The sequence below is a fragment of the Phoenix dactylifera genome, unplaced genomic scaffold (genome assembly GCF_009389715.1).
Source record: "Phoenix dactylifera cultivar Barhee BC4 unplaced genomic scaffold, palm_55x_up_171113_PBpolish2nd_filt_p 000515F, whole genome shotgun sequence".
In the NCBI taxonomy this organism is placed as follows: domain Eukaryota; kingdom Viridiplantae; phylum Streptophyta; class Magnoliopsida; order Arecales; family Arecaceae; genus Phoenix; species Phoenix dactylifera.
In genome coordinates this window covers 269,448-292,248 of record NW_024067928.1, presented here as the reverse complement: position 1 = coordinate 292,248, position 22,801 = coordinate 269,448, and the positions used below count along the sequence as shown (strand labels likewise).

The 22,801-nt window shown below is 38.7% G+C and overlaps 1 protein-coding gene across 4 annotated transcripts in view; it reads left to right on the top strand.

Moving 5' to 3' along the window:
• Nucleotides 1-22,585, top strand: part of LOC103720937 (ent-kaur-16-ene synthase, chloroplastic) — a 37,928-nt gene extending 15,343 nt beyond the window's left edge. For 3 of the 4 annotated variants that reach the window (XM_008810908.4, XM_026809954.2, XM_026809957.2), the window contains 10 exons: nucleotides 6,548-6,765; nucleotides 6,860-6,980; nucleotides 7,064-7,161; nucleotides 7,273-7,490; nucleotides 7,609-7,721; nucleotides 7,799-7,897; nucleotides 7,984-8,199; nucleotides 8,297-8,438; nucleotides 8,516-8,761; nucleotides 22,125-22,585. In XM_008810908.4, coding sequence (XP_008809130.1) covers nucleotides 6,548-6,765; nucleotides 6,860-6,980; nucleotides 7,064-7,161; nucleotides 7,273-7,490; nucleotides 7,609-7,721; nucleotides 7,799-7,897; nucleotides 7,984-8,199; nucleotides 8,297-8,438; nucleotides 8,516-8,761; nucleotides 22,125-22,448 — 1,795 coding nt within the window. In that variant the 3' untranslated portion in view covers nucleotides 22,449-22,585. The remainder of the gene's footprint in view (nucleotides 1-6,547; nucleotides 6,766-6,859; nucleotides 6,981-7,063; nucleotides 7,162-7,272; nucleotides 7,491-7,608; nucleotides 7,722-7,798; nucleotides 7,898-7,983; nucleotides 8,200-8,296; nucleotides 8,439-8,515; nucleotides 8,762-22,124) is intronic. The other variant, XM_026809956.2, reaches the window with a different exon arrangement.
• The last annotated feature ends 216 nt before the right edge of the window (nucleotides 22,586-22,801 follow it).

The window sequence follows — 22,801 nt, the reverse complement described above, 5'->3', positions numbered from 1 at the left end:
GTGTACGACTTCACGTACATCTTCAAATTTATGGAGGAGGTGATTGATCAGGAAGGAGAGGAGAATGTTGTGCAGGTCATCATTGATAATGGATCACAATATAAGGCCGCCGGAGGGATCTTGATGGAGTGACGGCCACATTTTCTGGACCCTATGTGCTGCATATTGTATCGACTTCATGTTGATAGACATTGCGAAGATCCGTAGGGTGCAGCATACAATGGATACAATTGAGTCACATGGTTTACTACCAACTATGTTGCACTTGATAGCTTTCTTGAGAAGAAAACAATCTTACGTTAGATGTTTGTCAATTCCGAGTGGCAGAAAAATAGATATTCCTAGCACGACACCGAAGAAAGCAGGATTGAAAACTTGGAGACGAGACAGACATTCTGGCAGCGGGCCACTGCGATAGTGAAGGCTATCAAACCATTATATGAAGTGCTGTGGGTCGTGGATAGCGAGAGGTACCTCCAGATGAGCTTTTTGTATCACATGATGGAGAGGGCAAAGGTTCGGATTATGGAGGCAGATTCAGCCCATGCCCAGGAGTACATCGACATCATTGAACGGCAGTGGGACTATTAAATGGGTAGGAACTTGCATCTAGTAGGTAAGCAAGAATATTGAAAATTAGACTGCTCCTGTACTTATATAATTTTACTTAGATGGTCTCCTTTATGTGCAGTATACTATCTGAACTCCTAGTTTCAGTACAACGTACCTGAAATTGGTATGGATGACGAACTTCTGGCGACTCTGCGTAATATCATTTACAAGATGGAGTTTGATCCATAAATCGCGGCCCTATGTCTAGAAAAGGTAACTTAACTTTAGTGGTATATGTAAGTATACTAGTATCTTCTATTATTAACATAGAGGAACGATGATCTTCACAGACCAAATTATTTAGAGAGGGCAGCCACAGTTTTGGACAGTGAGCAGCTGTCATGAGTAAGACAACTATGAATTCAGGTATGTTATACATTAGGAGGACATTCATCTGGCGTTAGATGGTTACTACTATAGTACTAATATCTATTTTGTTCAATATTTCTGCAGCTACATGGCGGATAGCTATCCGTATTCTCTTTTAGATGGTTTTCTCGAGTGGCATTAGTACAATTGGTCCACCTTCACCCTCATCCACAACAAGCAGAGAAACTGTTTGATACAGAAGCGCCTCAACGACTTTGTGTATGTCTACTACAATCTGCAGTTGAGGCTAAAATGCATTTAGGATGAATATTCCATGCCTTCCCATAACTGATCAGCCGCAGCCACGGGGGAGCCCGCCACCTACTTTTTTCTCGTTCGAGATATCCTCTCAGAGATATGATCGAGAGAGGCTCACACGAGGATACTATGGTACTCAGTCGACTCGGTCAAGAGGGCGATATAGTCAGACAGAGAGGGGCATAAAGGGTAAGAAGGCAGCTATCCAGCAAATCAAAAAAGAAAAATAAAAGGCCCCAATGGAGTGTCGAAGAGGAGTCCAGGAGTAGCAGCAATAACGGTTATGGTGGATCTGCTAGCCATGGAGGGAGTGGAGGATAGAAGACCACTGTTTATGAGACACAGCTAAAGGCTAGTCTTTGATACAAAAGTGAGTTCCGGTTTACGCATGCTACATAGAATAGGGACTATAGTAGACAACCTGCTAGAGCCCGCGAGGATACGATTGCATATAGGAGACAAGTTTCTCGAGGTCATTTAGGACATGATGCATCTGCAGAAGACCTCGTTTGTGGAGTAGGATCCATAGATGTATCAGGTTCCAAGTCGTATACTAGATCATATTATCCATAGCCACACGATCCATACGGATCGTATATGGAATGGTGCGTTTGAGGCATCTTTCGTTGGCTACTATCCTACGCAACTCGGAACATCTCATGGGTCGGATTTTGCTTCCGACATATTCAAATGGGTCTCTCCACAGCCGTATTATCAGCCAGAGGACACCTCTCGGAGCCAGAGCTTCAGCGAGAGATTTGAGATTGCTTATAATCCGGCGCAAGTTTCTAATGGGTTGAGCATACAAGACTACAACACCGCTTGGTTAGAGGGGTGGGTTGATCTGCTTAATTATGCCGATGATTCGAATATTTACGAGAAGCATCGCTACTCGATCCAATTTTAGATATTTGAGAGTGCTTTAAAGGTATGTAATTGAAATTTGAAGATATTTTATGTTATTCATTTTATGATTTGTATCATTTTAAAGAAATAAGATGCATTATTTAGCCTAAGCCATGATCATAGAAACATCAGAAAACATCCAAAAAAATATCCAAAAAAAATCAAGAAAAGTGTCTTTTTCTCAATGATTTTGATCGGACCTGGTGAAGGGGGTCCTGATGTATGGCTGTCGGATGGTGTGCTAGCCCCTAACCCGACCCAGGCACCGCTAGATTGCACCACTAATACTTCCTATAGTGTTATTTGCATCCTAGCATGACTCTTGATTGGTAGTGGATCAGTTGGATGACCTAGATTGGACTGATCGGGACATTAGGTGCTACTGCTTGGCCAGCCCTAAGAGTGTTGGAATTTAAAATTTCTATTCTTAAAATAACTATGGAGAAATTCTGAAGAAAATATAATTTTTAAAATACCAAGCTTTGAGAGGAATTTTTGGAATTAATTGGATTTGTTATATAGTTTCGCTCGCAAGGTAATTAATGCTTCACTTATTCTAGATTTATTGGTGAATTATTAAATTATTATAGTAATAAATTTTGAATCGTTCTATTAATGATAAATGAATGTGATCAATGATATATTTTATTGGATATGTTTTATTGTGGAATAGTATGATGATGCATGATCAGAAATATTGATCTTGTTCAATTGATTTCGATATTGCTTGATTTTTTGTATTTCTGTTGAATTGAGATATGAAACTGTATGATTATTTTGAACTCTTAGCCTGAGCATGTTAAGAATTCCACCCGTGGGGGCTAATATATTAGCACTTGATTAGTCCTGAAGGGTTATGTCGCAACAAGACGTGCGACAATGTCGCAAGTAGGTATGCGGTCCCGAAGGACTTTGTCGCAACATGGTGCATGGCACGCCGCAAGATGGTGCACGGTATCACGATATTTTGAAAGAATTGAAATTTATGAATGAAACTTAAATTCTGAGAAAGATTTGATTTGCGTGTATGATATTTTGATGATGCTATCTATCTAGATCTGGGTTTGAATTAAGGAATTCAATATGCTTATTTTCTATTTAGTACCTGATTTATTTAGTTAAAGTATTCATTATTTATTAGGTTGTCTAGTTCTATACGATTTCTTACTGTTTTTATAGATCCGAAGAACTAGCTTGTCTTGGGTTTCGTTATGGGAGAGTGACTAGAGACAGCATTTTGGTATCTTTATTTTAGATTAGGATTTTATTAAAGTTGACGCAAGACTTTAGAATATTGTTGGTTTGTGAGATATTTAATCTTGTTTTAATTATTTAAATTAAAGTTTGAACGTTAGTTATTTAAATTTATTTCGCTGCTTGTTTATGATATCATGATGAGCTGTCTTGCGTACTTATGGGGAGAGTTCCTGATAAGCATATGGCAGTTGCGTGACTCTAGTTTAATTGTTTGCACATTCCATCAGCAGAAGGGGAAAAAGATATTGATTTATAAAAGAATAAAAGAGGATAAGAAGAAGTGCAAACTTATGCATTCCTGTCTCTAGTTTGCCATAATGGTTTATTGAAATCTAAGAAAAAACAACAAGATAGGTGATTGTTGGTTTATCCATTCCTATCTCTAGTTTGCCATAATGGTTTATTGAAATCTAAGAAAAACAAGATAGGTGATTGTTGACCATTCCATCAGCAGAAAGGGAAAAGAAGGATGTTGATCTATAAGAGAATGAAAGAGAAGAAGGGAAGAAGAGCATGTTAAAATCAGGAAAAGAACAAAAATATTGTTGATCATTCCATCAGCACAAAGGGAAAAGAAAGATATTGATCTATAACAGAATAAGAGAGAAGAAGTGCAGACCTATGCACTCTTGTCTGCAGTTCGCCAAAATGGTATATTAAAATCTGAGAAAAAGAACATAGGTAATTGTTGATCATTCCATCAGTATAAGGGGGAAAGAAGAATGCTGATCTATAATACAATAAAAGAGGAGTTTGTATTGTTTGGTGGTCTTTTTCTAATTAGAGAGAATGGAAGGTTGTGAATAATCAAAAGAAACTTGGTTGGATGCTTATAATTCTAAATGGATTAGAAGAAGAAACAGGGTTAGATTGTTCATGATGATTAAGTGTGAAAATATGCATGTGAATCACAACAGAATGCCCATGCTATTGTACATCAATGTGGGCTAATATGAGTGGTGACCTATGCACTCTTCCCTGTAGTTTGCCACGATGGTATATTAAAATCTGAGAAAGCGAAGAAGAAACAAAGATTTGATTGTTAGGATGATTAAGCATGAATACATATGAATCATAATGGAATTCCCTTGTACAAATTATTATGCATCAATATAAGCTAGCATGAGTGGTTCAAACCTATGCATGTTTTTTTTTTTAGTTTGCCACGATGGACCTCATGGTTTACCGAACCATGCTGAACTGGCCGGTTTGGTGTGTACTGAACGAACTGGTCGATTACCAACATGGTTCGTGGCTTTGGTTCGAAATAAAGGGAGAGGGAGAAGGAGAAAGAGCAAAAGAGAGGGGGAGGAAGGGTGAGGGAGAGGGAGGAAGGGAGGGAGGAAGCGAGCAGGAGAGGTTGAGAGAGTTCTCTAGGTTCAGAAGCCTTTTTTTATTTTTGCCATTTTTTGAGTGAAGTTGGCAAAACATTTGCCGATTATTTTGCCGACTTCACTCGGAAATTGGCAAAAATAAACCGGTACGTATCGGAATAACATGGCATGGACTTCATTCGGGAATCGACAAATCATTTGCCAACTTCAATTCAAAATTGAAAAAAAAGGGTACATTCCTGAATGGCATGGTACGAACCCATGCCACATTGTACCGACTACCGATCAATATGGATCCCAATACAGGTTCAATGAACCTTGACAATGGTATATTGAAATCCAAGAAAGAGAACATAGATAATTGTTGATCATTCCATCAACAGAAGAGGAAAAAGCGATGTTGATCTGTAGCAAAATGAACGAGAAGGAGAAGAAACAAAGATTAGGTTATTCATGATGATTAAGCATGAAAAATCTACATGTGAATCATAACGGTATATGCCCTTGTATGGACTATTATATGTCAGTATAAGCTAGCATGGGTGGCGCAGACCTTGCACTCTTGTTTGTATTTTGCCACTTTGGTTTTTTGAAATCTGAGAAAGAGAACGTAGATAATTGTTGATCATTCCATTAGGAGGAAAAAATGGGATGTTGATTTATAACAGATTGATGATCTGTTTCTCATGAGAGAGAGTCAAATTTTATGATTACTCATATCCAAAGAAATTTGGTTGGATGCTTATGATTCTCAATGGTTAAGAGGTTGGATGGATGGCTATACGTATCACATAAGAGAAAGGAGATGTTAGATGTCTTGAATGAAACATGTGGTTAAGGAGGCCAATTATACTTTCATATAAGGGAGGTAGATTGCATGACCATGATTATAAGAGAGAGAGAGAGAGAGATAATAATCATGGCTAGTTGTGATCATGAAAGAGTGAGCTTCGTTGCACGCATGTGATCTCATACGGGAGAGAATGGGATGGTTGGTTGCAATTGATGAGAGGTGCTATGGTAGGAAGAGCTAGAAGAGTCACAAGGACATGGTTACACAGCAATCACTTGAATCAAGGGATCGTATGAGGGTGGGATAAAGTTTTGAGTTGTTACATCAAGCATTATAGCTGTAATTGTTCAGTTCATACAGTTGTATGGCATTTGTTGTGTCCCGCATTTATATGATATGCAGACCACATGCAAGGTAGTAGATGGAAACTTGCTTTAATCTTCAATGTTTAAAACAGATAACAGTTATATGGTAAATTTCGTATTGGCATTGTGGTGTAACACTGTAGGATGATAAATCATTTATTTTGAATTTCTTATTTTTATTATGAGAAGAATGTTCACTTGTACAATCTTGTGGGCAGAATTATTGCTTTGCAGGAAAGGGATGATAGTAATTTAGAACAATTCTATGCTTAGTCTTTCTTTCTTTTTCTTCTTTTAATAGGATGCTTAGTCTCCAGACCATAACTTGAAAATGTGAGAAGTGACAAACTACTTAGTATCTCATGCTCCTTTCTGGATTTTATTCCCAATGAAGAATCATAAGAAAAATCTGGATAACCTTTGTATAATACATAATTACATACCTTTTTGTCTAATTTGTTGCATCCAATGATCTTTAGCAGAACAGTCTAATAGAGTGTCGCCACATCCTATTTCTTATAGTATGAAATTCTCCGAATTTAAGCACTATTTATTACATAATTCTTTCATTTTATCATGTACATCTTTTTGATTATCACATCTTTATCTCCGTGTGGTGGCTAAAATGTAATAGTTTGTGTATTTTTGTTCAGAGTGACTGGAAACAGTTTTGAGGGAAGGAAAGCCTATCTGGCATATGTTGCAGAAGGATTGGGCAAGTCACAGGATTGGCACGAGGTTATGAAATATCAGAGGGAAAATGGATCTCTGTTCAATTCACCTTCCACAACGGCTGCTGCACTGAGCCATATATATGATGCTGAAGCCCTTGAGTACTTGCGTTCACTTCTACAGAAGTTTGGAAGTTCAGGTAAATGCCGCTGCTTTATTTTATTGAAAACATTACATTGCCTATATGTCATACTTTTGCATGCTTGTAACTTTGTGCTTTTGATTCTGTACAGTTCCTACTTCATATCCAATAGATATCTACACACTTCTTTGTGTGGTTGACAAAATTGAGAGGCTTGGAATTGCTCGACATTTTAGTTATGAGATAAAGAATGTTTTGGACAAAATATATAGGTAGAGCTTAAAACATGCTAAAAAGTTAAAATTTGTATTATTGTAACATTCTCATTACAAATCTGACTTAAGCTATCATTCAGATGCTGGTTGAAGAATGATGAAGAGATCAATACAGACATGGGTACACGTGCCATGGCATTTCGTCTATTACGTATGAATGGATTTGATATATCATCAGGTACTTTCTGCCTTAAGCTAGAGGGTTTTAAATCATGGTTACTGTGGTGTATAGTGTATACTGTATATATCTATCTTGAGTGTCGATTTAATGTGTTGACATGTGATGCAGCTGCCTTAACTCAATTTGGTGACTCAAGCTTTTTCTTTAATTCAATCCAAGGACATCTGAAAGATATGAAAACAGTCCTAGAGTTATACAAGGCATCACAAATCAAAATCTTACCAATGGAGCAGATTCTCGATAAACTAGGTTCTTGGTCAAGTAATTTTCTGAGAGAGGAATTATCCACCAATTCAGAGCATGGACTCCAAGTTCTTTCTCAGGAGGCAAGTTTTTGATTTGAGCCTGTAAAATCTCAATGTACTTGCATGTTCAGGACAGAAAATTTGTAAACATCTGGAAATAGCAACGGAAGTTTCATAACTCAAATTCTTATCATCTCAGGTGGATTATGCTTTTAAATTTCCCTTTTATGCCAACTTGGAACGCCTAGAGCACAAGAATTATATTGAGAACTTTAAAGTTGAAAACTTTCAGGTTCTCAAAACATCATATACGTACGTATTAACTTGTCAGGAAAGAAAATCCTGTCTTGCATTTGCACTTACAATTCATGCATTGAACCATTTATCAGGTCTTCTGGCGTTGATGACAAGGATCTGTTAGAACTGGCACTGGAAGATTTCAATTTATGTCAGTCTATATACCGCAAAGAACTCCAATATATTGAGAGGTAGATATTCTTTCCTCACTTTTAAGTGCAACACAAGCCTATTCCTTTTCTTAGTTCAATGTATGTTGATAATTTTAATTGCACAGTTGGGTCAAAGAAAACAGATTGGATCAGCTAGAATTTGCTCGGCAGAAACAGACATTTTGCTATTTCTCAGCTGCGGCTACATTATTCTCCCCTGAAAGTTTTGATGCTCGTATGTCTTGGGCCAAAAATGGCGTGCTAACCACCGTTGTTGATGACTTTTTTGACCATGGAGGATCTAGAGAGGAATTAGTAAATCTTATATCATTGATTGAGAAGTATGACTTATTTTCTTTTTTCATTGGTGTTACCATAGTGCTGGCTAACTTATTAGGTTTATAGATCATCATCCTCTTTTCCTCAAATCTCTAACAGGTGGGATGAAAATCATGACAAACAATTTTGCTCAGAACAAGTCAAAATTATCTATTCTGCTATCTGCAGTACCATTAATGAACTCGGAGCCAAGGCATCTGCATTGCAAAAGCGTAGCGTCACCGACCATTTAGTTGAGATAGTGAGATCTTATGTCGCAATTCTAATTTCAGCTAAGTATTTTTGAGGGGGTGTAACATTTGGTCTTATAATTGACAGTGGCTTACTTTGGTGAAAGCAATGATGAAAGAGGCAGAGTGGGTGAAGACCAAGACAGTGCCCACAATGGATGAATATATGGCAAATGGTTATGTATCATTTGCTTTAGGACCCATTATACTCCCAGCACTCTATTTTGTTGGACCGGAGATTTCAGTTGATGCCATTGGTGATCCAGAGTATCATAATCTATACAAACTAGTGAGCTTGTGTGGGCGTCTACTTAATGACATGCAAAGTTTTGAGGTAATATTTTTATTTTTCTCTTCCTTGTTCATTATATACTTCATTGAATGAAATATTGTGATCTGATTACCAAGGAGCTATTGCTTCATGGACATCATACAGAACCTTCAAAGATGAAATCTAGGGAGTCAAACTGATTAAGCGTAGTGTAGTATGTCTTCTTAACTTACATGCATGAGCATGTTTATGTACATAATGTACCTGAGATAGTCAAGCTTCCAAGCCTGTTCCCTTGTACTTTTTATTGGATTCAACCTTTCTATTTATCTATTATCTCCCATCCATGTTTAAGTTCTTTGACAGATTTCATTTTCAAATTTTATATCACCACCTTCATTTGAAAGTTTCCTCCATTTAAACTTGTTTGGTTTTCCTTTCTCCATCCCTCTGCATGCATGTGTGTCTCTCTGTGTGTATACATGTGAGTGCATGCATACAATAATAACCACTAAGACGTATGCTATCAAACAACATGCATTATGCTGTTTATCATTATGTTTTGTGCACGCAGAAACACAGGTTTATCCGTTTATGGTTTACCAATAGACATCTCTGATTTGCTGTTTCATGGAGTTATGCCTGTTAATCATAAATATATATGCAAACTTGTTTCCACCTATTAAAAACATCTTTTTTGGTTCCTTCTGTGCTGATATTCCAAACCATTGACCATGCCAGATTACTGCTATCTTACAATGTTTTTCCTAAGTCATTATCTAGAAACAACACTACATTTCATTTCATCCACTTTAATTCTGTTGGATGCTTCTCCATCTATTCCTTTCTTTTAATATTCAATATCTGGTTAGGTATCGATCACTTTGGGCATATCTTGCCATCAGTTTCTATGTTATCTAGTTTCTAGGGGCATTTTTCCACTCTACTGCCATTAAGATCTTATTCTGTATGCCAATTTCTTTTTTTTTTTTTTACTCATGTTTTATCAATCTATTGATTGACAAATGAATAATGCGGACTCTTTCATATATTTTTTGGTTTATCTAAGGCAAGTATGGAAAGATAAGAATTTATTACTGTCAGGTGCAAACCCACTACAAATGGAAGCTCATTCCACCATTCTTAGCAAAACTACTTGCCTTGCCTTTTCACCATTCCATAGTTTTCACCCTGACATGCACTTTTCTTCAGAGACAGAGAAGCAAGGTTTGTGTATTGCACACACATAAGATGGCTCTATGCAATATGTACAAGGTGCTATATGTGCCAACACTTGGTAAACCTTGATGTGAGAAATTTCAACTTTATGAATCAATATTTTAAGTCTCACTATTGGACCCCATACTACTATGTTACTGCTATGCTATGGTAGCTCCCGTACTGACACATGGTACCCTGTTGGAGTTGGCATACCACCTGTACCATATGTCAAATTGGGCAGGCTGAGCCTTCATACCTATTGATACCATACCAAGTCAGTACCATATGCCCTGTACCATCTGGTATATGTCAGTACATAGAATGCTGCTGTGGATAGATGCTCAAAGATGTGAAATAAAAAGAAATATTTCCTGTTGAAGATTATATTAGATAGTTTTCTGTTTATGAATAAACAAGTATTGATCATTTAAAATATATGTTCTTTTTCTAATAAACACAATAATAACTTCAGATTTTGGATGTGCATTTTGTTTTACTCCCCACTGTAAAAGTACACATTCTACACCACATTAACAGTTCTAAGCTCCAAATATCAACAATAATATCATTTATGGAAGCAAATTTTATAAAACTACATTTTTAAATAGTTTGGATATGTCAAGTATCACAACATTTTATGTTAATACTGATGATTCTTGGTTCACCCATACTCCTGAGATTCATTGACGCTTGTGAGGCCTCAATTTTTTTTTTAATCTATAATGGCATTTAATTTTTAATTTGCATATTGCTTTGATATAGAACTTTCTTCATTAGGCTATATGACTTAATATTCAGTCACTAAATTTCTTGAGTATATCTTGCTTGTTTCTAATAAGAAGATCTTTTAACCTAAGACATGTTTGCTGATTGTTTAAAGTATCACTTTCACCTACTGATGCCTCTATGACACGGGTGCTTAAGGAGAGTCCTTTTCAAATGAGGGAGCCAAAAAGAAATTTTGTCTATGGCGATTTTGACATGGGTGCTTAAGGAGAGTCCTTTTTAATCAGGGGAGCTAAAAAGAATTTTTTTCTATTACAATTTATTTTTGGTTTATACCTAAGCAAAGGCAAATTTTGGAACGCTTATTTATGATGTTTTTTTTTTGCCCAACTTTAGGATGCTTTTTCTCACATTTTTTGTTATGGTCTTTTTTTTCTTATGGTGTTTTTTCTTTCTCCTCATGTTTAGGATTATTGATTGTAATTGTTTGAAAAGCATTCCAAACGTGCCTATATAAAGGCATGTCCTATATTATGTTTTTAGAGAGAATTTAATTCAAGTTTGAGTGAATTAAGAAAATAAGTCTTTGGCTTGTTTTTCTTCTTTTGGGTGTTCTGTATCTTTAGGTTTTTTTTTTGGGCAGTAAGCGCGGTTTTGCTCTATCTTAAGGAGATTGTTTATGAGTAGTGATCATTATAACTCTGTATCCCTAGGGTGGATTTCTTTGGGTGGTGAGTTTTTTTTTTCCATCAAACTCCTGTATCCCTTGGGTAGATTTCTTTGGATGGTGAGTTTTTATCTATCCATTGTTCTTGTTCTTGGAGATTTTGGATTTATCACTATTCTCAAATTCCTAGTTGGTGGAGTGTTCGTTGTTGTCTTTTTCCTCTATTTTTTCATCAGATTTGGTATCAGAGTGTCCCAAGTTGTCATGGTACTCGAGGTCGTGGTCGAAGAGGGCAAGAAGTTGAAGGGCCAAACCGCGAGCGGGATCTTCGTGATGCTGCGAATGAAAAATTGTAGAGAGAAGTGCGTTGGCTTTAACAAAATTTGGCACGTCTTCACACTTTGATACATAATATCCCAAATCATGAATTAGAGGAAGAAGATTCACATGATGAGGGAGAAGAGACCGATCCTTTTCATCGTGATCATAGCCTGACATCTAATCATTTTCGAAGGAGTCGCGAGTTTCAACAAGAGTTCGACATCAAAGTTGATATTCCTAATTTTGAAGGAAGGGCACATCTTGATGAGTTTATTGATTGGTTGCATATGGTGGGGCGTGTCTTTGAATAAAGAGATGTACCAGAAGATCGCAAGATAAAAATTGTAGCTATCAAGTTGAAGAAACACACCTCTGTCTGGTGGGAGCATCTTAAGAAGCAGAGGGCACGTGAAGGGAAAAGACAAATTGTGACATGAAAAAAGATGAGAAAGGTGCTAAGACAGAAATTTCTTTCAAATAATTACAGGAAAAATATTTTTCTCAGATTTCATAATTTTAAGCAAAAAGATTTATCTGTGGAAGATTATTGATAGTCAACTTTAAAGACCACGCAATAGCACGTATCTGGTAGGATAGTGATTATGGGTATCGATTCACAGGGATTGGGGTACAGTTGTTTTCTTAAAAATATTTGAAAAAGAGAATTTGTGAAGACTATTAAACTAAGCAATTTAATAAGAAATGCAATTAAAATGATATCAGTTTGGGGGAACCTAGGGCAAGAAATTAACCACTAACTTAGGAATAAGGGTTATTTGTAATTTATTTCATTCTTGGATTATTATGCAGATCGGCTATAAGCCTAATAAGCATTTGAATAAAATTTCACAAAAATAATTTAGGCATAATCCATCTTTAGTTAGCATGAAATGTCTATCCTAATCTAAGGTGGTAGGACATCGCATCTTCCTTAGGCATGAACTATCTTATTTTTACTTCAATGATCATGAAGAACTTTTGTATAGACTTCATACTTGAAATCACAGAATTTAAGCATGAGGTAAAAGGATATTTATTAAGAACAAGAATGTCTATACAATTCTAAGAATATGAAATTAAATAAACAAAACCCGTCTTCCTTTGCTAGGGCTGCATCCAGCCCTAGAGAAGAGTTTAGCCTTCCATGGAGTGATGGACGACGACAGTGAAGAAGGAGGAAGACGCCATGGCTGGTGTCTTTAGTCGGAGAAGGAAGCGTGATGATGCGATGGTAGAAGAAGCTCTGTTTCCCCTTCCCCTCCTTCGTTCCATTTCATTTTTTTTTCTTTCCATGGGAAGTCTTCCCATAATACCCAAAAGTATTCTCTCCCTATTGTCTTCTATGGGATTCAGCCTCCGAAAGATGCTTTCATGGGATCCGTCTCCTCCCCTTTTATAGCTTCACCAGCCTCTGTTATTGTGTGAAGGATAAGCTTCCTGAGTGAAGAGATGAAGAGATAAGGGTAGAGGAACGGTTGACGCGTGCATGGAAGATTTGGACGACGAGATTGGAGCCAATCCGGAAGTTGGAAGAAGATAAGCTGGATGCCGATTGATCCTTGGATGAAGGGAATAGCAAGGAGATTGGGAGGAGCTGGATTCGGTGAATCATGCTGAGAGATGATGCAGAAGAAGCCTTGAATCGCGGACGGCTGCTGGCTGTGATCCGCGGACGTGAAGAATCCGGAAGAAGCTGATCCGTGATAAAGAGGAGATGGTTGCCGAGTTTGCCTGTCCGTGAAGCTCGGGAGGATGAAGCCAGATCGCGGACAAAGCTGGGAATCCTTTGGCTGAAAACAGGGATGATGTTCTCGGCTGGGAAGAACTCGTGGATGAGAGCTGGATGCAGGGGGATGAAATGGCTGGATGCGAGCTAGGAACCGATCCGTGAATCTGGGAAGATAAACTCGATCGTAGAGCTGTGGAGGACGTGATTTGATTCTAACGGGGAGTTCGGAATCCATGGATGCTAGAGATCAAGCTCCTTTGCTCTGTTCTGTTTTCGTGAAATCTGGGAAGAGGGATTGGAAGCTATGACATAGGAGATTGGCTTTGTTTTGAAGCTAAAACAGGGGAGGAAAGGTTTGTGTGAGGCTGAGAGAATCTCGGCTGGGAAGAGGTGATCTGAAAGAATGTTGGATTCGGTTGACTTGGTTCTATTCGTGGGAGACCTGAGAGGATAGGTGTGGGAAGTTTGCTGGGAATAGTCCGGAAGATGGCTGGGACGTGGAGACTGTTGTGAAGATACGATGGGAAGGGGATAAGCTCTGTTCTCAAGGGATCCGGAAGTTGATTTGAGTCCGCGAGGGAAATCTGGGAAGGTTCACTGGCTTGATCCGAAGAAGAGGAAAGAGGCTGTCGCGAACAATCCGGAGAAGATGGGATCTTGGCTCTATCTTGGGAGGATAAGCTCGATATTTGGAGGAGACCATGGATGTTGAGATGAATCCGTAGATGATTCGGCTGATGGTTGGTCCGTGGGATAAGGCTGCTTTGGATATAGGATGGACTCGGAATAGGGGAGGTGAGCACGTGAACTTGGGATGAGCTTGATTCGGAAGATGAAGATAAGATGAGCTAGAGGATACGTGAACGGGAAGATAAGGATGAACCGAGATAGAAGGAGGGCTAGGGAGTTGGAATGCGGAAGAGATGAAGCTGGATGCTTGGGACTCGGCTGGCAGCTGATCTGGAAGGGGCCTTGAATCGCGGATGGCTGCTAGCTTCTAAGGAAGATGGGTTGCTCTGTTTTGAGGCTGGGAAGCTTGGGAGGATGAAGTCGCATCGCGGGATGAATGCGGTTGCTAGGTTCATGCGGATGGAAGGGAAGATGACTTGGTTCGGAAGAGGAATGACGTGGAAGGTATGAGAACAACATGGGATGTGGACACTAGAGACTTTGTTCCGAAGCAAGGGGTAAGGCTGGATTCATGAGGGGATCAGAGCATGCTTCATGGGATGAGAAACTGATTCGTGAGGCGCGGGAGATCCCGGCTTTGTTCTTTGAACGGGCTCTAGAGAGGGACTCAGATTGGTTGCAACATGTGCTCTAGCGTGATCAGGCTTCATGGTTATGAACCAGATGATGGGTTTGACCCAACCTGCATACGTAGAATTCGACCCAAAATCAAACAAACCTGAATTACTTTTGACAAATTACTAGAATGCAACGTTGAAGGAAAATATATCTTTTTATAGTGAAATATGTGCATAATAATAATGATAAGTGCTATGATAAATGGGTTAATTTATGTATTTTTAGCACTTATCAATTATACTGCTGAGTTTGAGTATCTAATGTTGTGGTGTGATGTTGTGGAGCCTGATGAGCAAACCATAGCCTTTTATCTTGGTGGGTTACGTTGTGAAATTTGTGACGTGGTACAATTGCAACCTTATTGGATTTTTAACGAGCTGTGCAAGCTTGTAGCAAAGATGGAGAAGCAATTGAAGGAGCCACGTGGGAGAGATTTTTCGCCCTACAAGTCGAGACACTCCTTTTAACTGGAGGAATGCTGGATTTTCCAAGATTAATTCCACCAAGGTGTCCTTGTCAAAAATTCCTTCAAAGGCAGAAAGTCTAACAGCTGGTTCTAGTCGTTCCTTACCTCCTATCGGTCGTCGATGCTTCAAATGCCAAGGTATAGGCCATATTGCATCTGATTGTCGTAACTGTAAAATTACTTCTCTTGTGGAGGAAGACGAAGGCGAAGCCAAAGATTTGGATGAACCAACATATGATGAGGAGGTAGAAGAAGAGGAAGTGGTTTATGCCGATTAAGGAGAATCTCTGGTGGTTTGTAGGAGCTTGAGCGCAGCACATGTAGAGGATGACGAGTGGCTTCGCAACATCTTTCATACACGATGTACTTCCCTTGGCAAAGTCTGTGATGTGATCATTGATGGGGGGAGCTATGAGAATGTTGTGGCAGCATCAATGTTGGAGAAATTGAAGCTTAAAACAGAAGATCATCCTCAACCATACAAGCTTTCTTGGCTTTACAAGAGTAATGAGGTAAAGGTTCACAAGCGGTGCCTTGTTCAATTTTCTATTGGCAAGAAATATTCCAATGAGTTGCTTTGTGATGTTATACCTATGGATGCATGTCACTTATTACTTGGTCATCCACGGCAATATGATAGAAAAGTGATCCATGATGGGTTCAAAAATACATATTCCTTTATAAAGGATGGGGTGAAGATTGTGTTAAGATAGAGAGCAGTCCCAAGCCTTCTAAAGGAGAGAGAAATAATCTTTTGTCCAAGACTGAAATTGAAAAGGCCATGGTGGAATCTTGTAGAACCTATGCTCTTATTGTTCTAGAGGAGAATGAGGAGAAGCGTAAGTTGCCCCTTATCATGAAAACTTTGTTCCATAAATTTTCTGATATTGTTTTCGATGAAATTTCATTTGGACTACCACCTATGAGAGATATACAACATTGCATTGTCTTCATCCCGGTGCTAGTCTCCCAAACAAGGCAGTATATAGGATGAACTCTAAGGAGCAAAAAGAGTTACAAAGGCAAGAAGATGAGTTAATTGTTAAGGGGTTAGTGAGGGAAAGCATGAGTCCATGTGCGGTTTCAGCTCTTCTTGTCACGACCCGGACCTTGATCTGTGACACGGCCATGCTATTGCAGACTACCGTCCACAATAGCACGAAACCTCATAATCACATAATAGGGCAGTCAAACTGGTTAACTTTCATATATAACATTTCTAGTATAACTTACTGGATGGTACAAAGTACAGAGTTTCTAAAACAGTTTATGTACACAAATATATGTTTTACCCAAAAAGAAACCTTGATGCAAAAAGTGTCTCTCGCCTCTATCACTGGCGGTGATCTGAAAGAAAAATGTAAATAAATTGGTATGAGCTATACGGCTCAGTAAGTAATCATGTATAATCTTACCGGATCAATCATAATGCTAAACATGTTTATGCAGGATTTGAGAAGCTAACATATATATCAAATACAAGTTTTCATATATATAATATATACTCAAACCGAGCTATAAATCAATGCATGTACAATCATGCAGTTTCATAAATATGATTATTCATCATAAAATTGTGCCATTATTCCATGATTTGAAATCTATACTCTCAAATTTATAGCTACGGCCGTACTTAACTCCCACGGCAAGGATCGTTAGCCAGTTATTCAACCCCACTGGCGGGGTCCATATGCTCAGTTATTTTTACCCACTGGCGGGGGCCATCCATAGCATTTGAGAGTTCATAAATTATAACTTTCATAGATCATACTTTATAAGTAGATTGAAAACTGATTAATGGCACCTCAAACCATTACTTTCATGATCCTGCTATAAATATCATTTTAATGCATTTGTAACACCATATTTCATGAATCATGCTATCTTTGGTAAATCATGCATATTTGCTTGATCCTTATTTGAAAGTATAAATAATACTTTATAAACAAAGTTTTATAAATCTATACTCTCAGATTTATAGTTATGGCTGTATTTAACTCCCACAGCAAAGATCGTTAGCCAGTTATTCTCCCCTACTGGCGGGGTCTATATGCTCAATTATTCTTACCCATCGGTGGGGCCAATCCATAGCATCTGAGAGCCCGTACGTAGTACTTCTCGCAAATAGTACTCATAGGTAGAGTGAAAACTCATTAATAGTATTTCAAACAACTAATCTTATGCATAATTCAAACGCATAAATAATACTTTATAAATTATGTAAGCAAGCGTATACATGATCCATAAAATAATAAGATTAAGAATGTTATTTACTTTTTTCACAAATCATATATACAATTTAAATTGCATGAATAGTACTTGTTTATCTTATAAAACGTGATATATGATCTACAATAAGATTAAGACAGGTCACTTACCGAAATTCGCTTTCAAATTTCTTACGTCTGGGTGACAAACCTTGATCACCTAAATTAATAACATAGGGACCACATTATTCCCTATTTATTCATAATTTCTAAATTTATCATAACATGAATTTACTTGCTTGGATCTCATGTCCAATTTACCTAATTTGAAGCCTTTGGGCTCGATTTAGAACAAAATTGGGTTTACGTAGGTCAATTGGGCTTTTAATTAAAGGATTGGGCTTGAGTCAGGGTCAGCCTGAGGCCAATTTGTTCTCAAATTAGTTGAATTGGGCTTGAATTGGGCCTGATTCATATTCAATTGGGTTTGCTGGAACTAACCTAGCTTAATTGGGTTCGGATTTGACCCAATTTATAGTTTGGGCTCGTCCAGACTTAGCCCAGTCTAATTGGGCTTGGGTTTAGTCAAATTTGGCTAAACCCATTTTGTTTTATTGGGCTTAATGGGTTTCGGATCCGAACCCAGATCCGACCCGTTCGGGCCTTTTCTTTTTTTTTTCCTTCTTTTTTTCTTTCTTTTCCTTTTCTTTTTCTTCCTTGTTTCTTTTCGAATCTTCTTTTTCTCTATTTTCTCTTCTCCTCCCTCCTTCTCTCTTTTCCTTTCTTTCTTCTCTTCTCCCGATCCCTCTTTTCCTTCCCCCTTTCTTCTCCTGCAAAGGGAGGAAGGCAAACTCGGAAGGGGCTGAGCCACGGCCGGCGGCACTTGCGGCCGACGCCCGCGGTCAAAGCAGGCTACTCCTTCGTTCCCTACTGCAGTGGGGGGAAAGAAACCACCACCGCGGCCATGGCTGCGGCCGAACTCGCCGCGACCAAGGAAGGTGGCAGTCGAGCTCACCGCGCCCGAGGAAGGGGAGGAAGGGCCTCCGGCCGTCGACGGCTGCGACCACGACTGCGGCCAAGCTCACCAAGCAAGATCCACGGCCGAGAACCCTGGTAGGCTCTTCTCCCTTCCTTCTTTTCTTTCTTTTCGTTATCAAAAGGTAAAGGAATAGGGGTTAGGGTCTACCTTGCTCCGGAGAGTGGCTGCGACGTCCCTCGCTCCGGCTTCTCTGGTTCAAGGACTTCGCTCTCAGGGAGGAGGCGTACAGTGAGATCCATATTTATAGGGGATTTTGAGGCTTCCTAGGCGGTGAATATCGTGTTCAGCGGCACCGCTCATTGGCTGGGCATCTGTCCAGTCCTCCGTTCGGCAGTTGGACTGCCCACCCTCCTTTCCGAAGTAGGAGATGGTGGCTTCCAAACATCGCCCCCAGCGGCTGGGCAGTTGTAGCTTCTTCCGCCCGGCAGCTGGATCTCTCCGAAGTAGGAGGTGGCAGCCTCCAAGCATCGCCTCCAGCGGCTAGGCAGCTGTGGCCCCTTCCGCCCAGCAGCTGGACCGCCCACTCTCTCCGAAGAAAAAGGTGGCGACCTCCAGATGGGCTGCCGACATGGGTCTAGGTCGGCCCATCTGGTGGCCCAGGCCCAGTTGTCACACTTCTTGTGCCTAAAAAGGATGGTTCTTGGCGTATGTGCATTGATAGTAGAGCAGTGAACAAGATCACAATAAAGTACCGGTTTCCAATTTTACGTCTTGATGACCTACTTGATCAATTACGTGGTGCTTCTACATTTTCGAAAATTGATCTTAGGAGCGGTTATCATCAGATCCGAATGAGGCTGGGAGACAAGTGGAAGACTGCATTCATGACAAGGAATCGATTGCATGAGTGGATGGTTATGCCATTTGGATTGTCAAATGCCTGAGCACTTTTATGCGCCTTATGAATCATGTGTTTAAACCTTTTATTGGTTTGTTTGTTGTGGTTTACTTTGACGATATTTTAGTGTACAACAAGCACATTGATCAGCACTTGATGTATCTTCGTCAAGTTTTTGAGAAGCTTTAGGAGCAAAAGTTGCATGCGAACTTGAAAAAGTATCACTTTTGCATGATTAGCCTCATCTTCTTAGGCTTTGTGGTCTCAAGTGATGGAATTAAGATGGATCCAAGCAAGATGGAGGCAATCACAAGCTGGCCTGTTCTGAAGTCTATTCATGATATTCGAAGTTTTCACGAGTTAGATTTATTTTATCGTTGATTTATGAAAAATTTTAGTATTATTATTTCTCCTATCACTGATTGCTTGAAAGGGGGAGTCTTTTTGTGGACTAAAGAAGCTCAGAAGAGTTTTAAGGTTTTGAAGAAAAAGCTAACTGAAGCTTCTGTGTTAGCATTGCCGAATTTTGAAGGCCTATTTGAAGTAGATTGTAATGCTTCTAATGTGGAGATTGGTGTTGTCCTTAGTCAAGAAGGTAAGCCTATTGCCTATTTCAGCAAGAAGTTGAGTAAGTCTTGGAGGCGATATTCTACTTATGACAAGAAATTCCATGCCATCGTGCGAGCCTTAAATCATTGGAGCCATTATCTTTTGCCCAAGAAATTTGTTCTCTTTTTTGATTATGAAGCACTGAAATACATCAATCGGCAGCACAAGTTGAGCTGACGACATGCACAGTGGGCGGAATTTTTGCAGATCTTTTCATTCACCATTAAGCATAAGTCCGAACTTTAGAATAAAGTGGCCGATGCCCTAAGTCGAAGATATTCCTTGCTGTCTACCATGCAAGTGAAGGTCTTTGGCTTTGAAGTTCTTAAGGAGTTGTATCAAGATGATCCGTATTTCGATACTATTCTAGCTGAATGCATGAAAGGGCCATTTAATCATTTTGTCTTGCAGGATGGATTTCTTTCCAAGGACAATTGGTTATGCATTCCTCAATGCTCATTGCGAGAGGCAATTATTCTAGAAGCTCTTGGAGATGGCCTAGCTGGACATTTTGGGCGAGACAGAACTCTTTAGTTGGTGGCGTCTCATTTCTATTGGCCTAGAATGGAGCGAGACATTATGAAGCACTTGGTGTGGATTCATCTTCGGAAGGAGCGATTTTCAACTAAGAAGTATGGGAAGTTGATGCCAAGAGATGATGTTCCATTCAAAGTGCTGCGACATGTCGGGAAGAATGCTTACAAGGTTGAACTTCTAGGAGACTGTGGTGTCTCAGCTACATTTAGTATATCTGACTTGTCCCCTTATCATGGAGATGAACATGAAGCTGGTCTAGACTCGAGGATGAGTCTTTTTCAATCGGGGAAGCATGACATAGGTGCTTAAGGAGAGTTCTTTTCAAACGGGGGAACCAACAAAATTTTTTTGTCTATGGTGATTTTGACACGGGTGCTTAAGAAGAGTCCTTTTCAACCGGAGGAGCCAAAAAGAAATTTTGTCTATGGCGATTTTGACATAGGTGCCTAAGGAGAGTCCTTTTCAATCGGGGGAGCCAAATTTTTTTTTTTCTATTACAATTTATTTTTAGTTTATGCCTAGGCAAAGGCCAATTTTGGAACGCCTATTTATGATGTTTTTTTTTTTTTGCCCAAGTTTAGGATGCTTTTTCTCACGTTTTTATTATGATCTTTTTTCTTATGGTATTTTTTCTTTCTCCTTATGTTTAGGATTATTGATTGTAATTGCTTGAAAAACATTCCAAACGTGTCTATATAAAAGCATGCCCTATGTTTTGTTTTCAAAGAGAATTTAATTCGAGTTTGAATGAATTAAGAAATTAAGCCTTTGGCTTGTTTTTCTTCTTTTGGGTATTCTGTATCTCTATGCTTTTCTTTGGGTGGTGAGCGTGCTCTTGCACTGTATCTCGAGGAGATTATCTGTGAGTGGTGATTACTAGAACTCTGTATTCCTAGGGTGGATATCTTTGGGTGGTGAGTTTTCTTTTTCCATCAAATTCTGTATCCCTTGGGTGGATTTCTTTGGGTGGTTAGTTTTTATCTATCCATTGTTCTTGTTCTTGGGAATTTTGGGTTTACAACTATTCTCAAATTACTAGTTGGTGTTGGAGTGTTTGTTGTTGTCTTTCCCCTCTATTTTTCCAGCATCACTCTAGAATCTTGTCTAATCATTTGCATCTTTAAATTCTTAGAACTTGTGGATGTTACTCCATTTGTTGCAATGCCCTTCGGTGTTATAGAAAACATACATGAAAAACATGTGCACTTGCTGTTTAGTATAGGGATGACCTTGATGAAAGCGAAGCTATCAAGCAACTGTTGAAATATTGAGAAAGTATGGAGAGTGAACATGGTAATAAACAAAATTCTCCAACAAAACTATTTAAATTTCTACTTATAAATAACCTTTCTCCCTATAGCCTCAATTGTTATTTTGTCCTACCCAATAGTTTCGACTTTATCTTTCCTAATTCTATTTATGTTTCATATAACCAAATAATACCTGCTCCCTTGAAGAACAAGATGTCTTAAAAAAATTTATAGTGTTCTTTCTTTTGATCACAAGGACAAGTCAAGGCATGTTCAAATAGCAGCAGCTAAAATGGAATAACGTGGGATTGCCTCCTAGGAGTTAGACTAACCTCGAACTTACTATATTGAGTTATTGACCACTGTGTAGTTTTCAAGTTCTGGGTAATATATTGCTTAGGGTTGATTCTACGTTACGATATTAGTGGAGGTTAATATCCTTGCTATGAAGCTCTTCTTATGCTTGTGGATTCGTATTTCATTTTGAAACTAATGAGTATATTGACAGAGGGAAGGCAAAGAAGGGAAGCTGAGTAGTGTGTTGCTTCGTATTGCTCATGGTTCTGGTTCGACATCTGAAGAAGAGGCTATTATGGAGATTCAGAGCATTGTTGACTCTAGCAGAGCAGAACTGCTGAGGCTTGTGTTGCAGAATGAGGGTAGTGTGGTTCCAAGAGCTTGCAAGGACCTATTTTGGAAGATGAGCAGAATACTGCACCTCTTTTATATGAAAAATGATGGATTCACATCACCAACGGAAATGGTTAGTGCGGTGAATGCAGTGATTTATGAACCACTTAAAGTTGGTCACATTTTTTCACTTGTTAATTGATAAAAAGATTTATTTACATGTGTTCTAAAATGAAAAGGTACATGAATTTTTGTTTAGACACTTCTAAAGTTCTCTTTATTGAACAGAGTGATCCAATTAAGATTCAATTTGATCTTCAACATGATGTGGTAGCATCATATTATTAGTTTGTTATGTCATGATGCTGGATGATCTAAGCTTGATTATTAAATAAGCTGCTGTCCACAAATTATGAGTATGCATTACATTTTATACTTTTGAGTATGTCTATCTATCCAAATAATAGAGAACAAGTATGATACTTGTACGATGCAAGGAAAATAATAAAAATTTAAATTAAATTTATTTAATAGCCGAGCAAGAAATTTTAATTG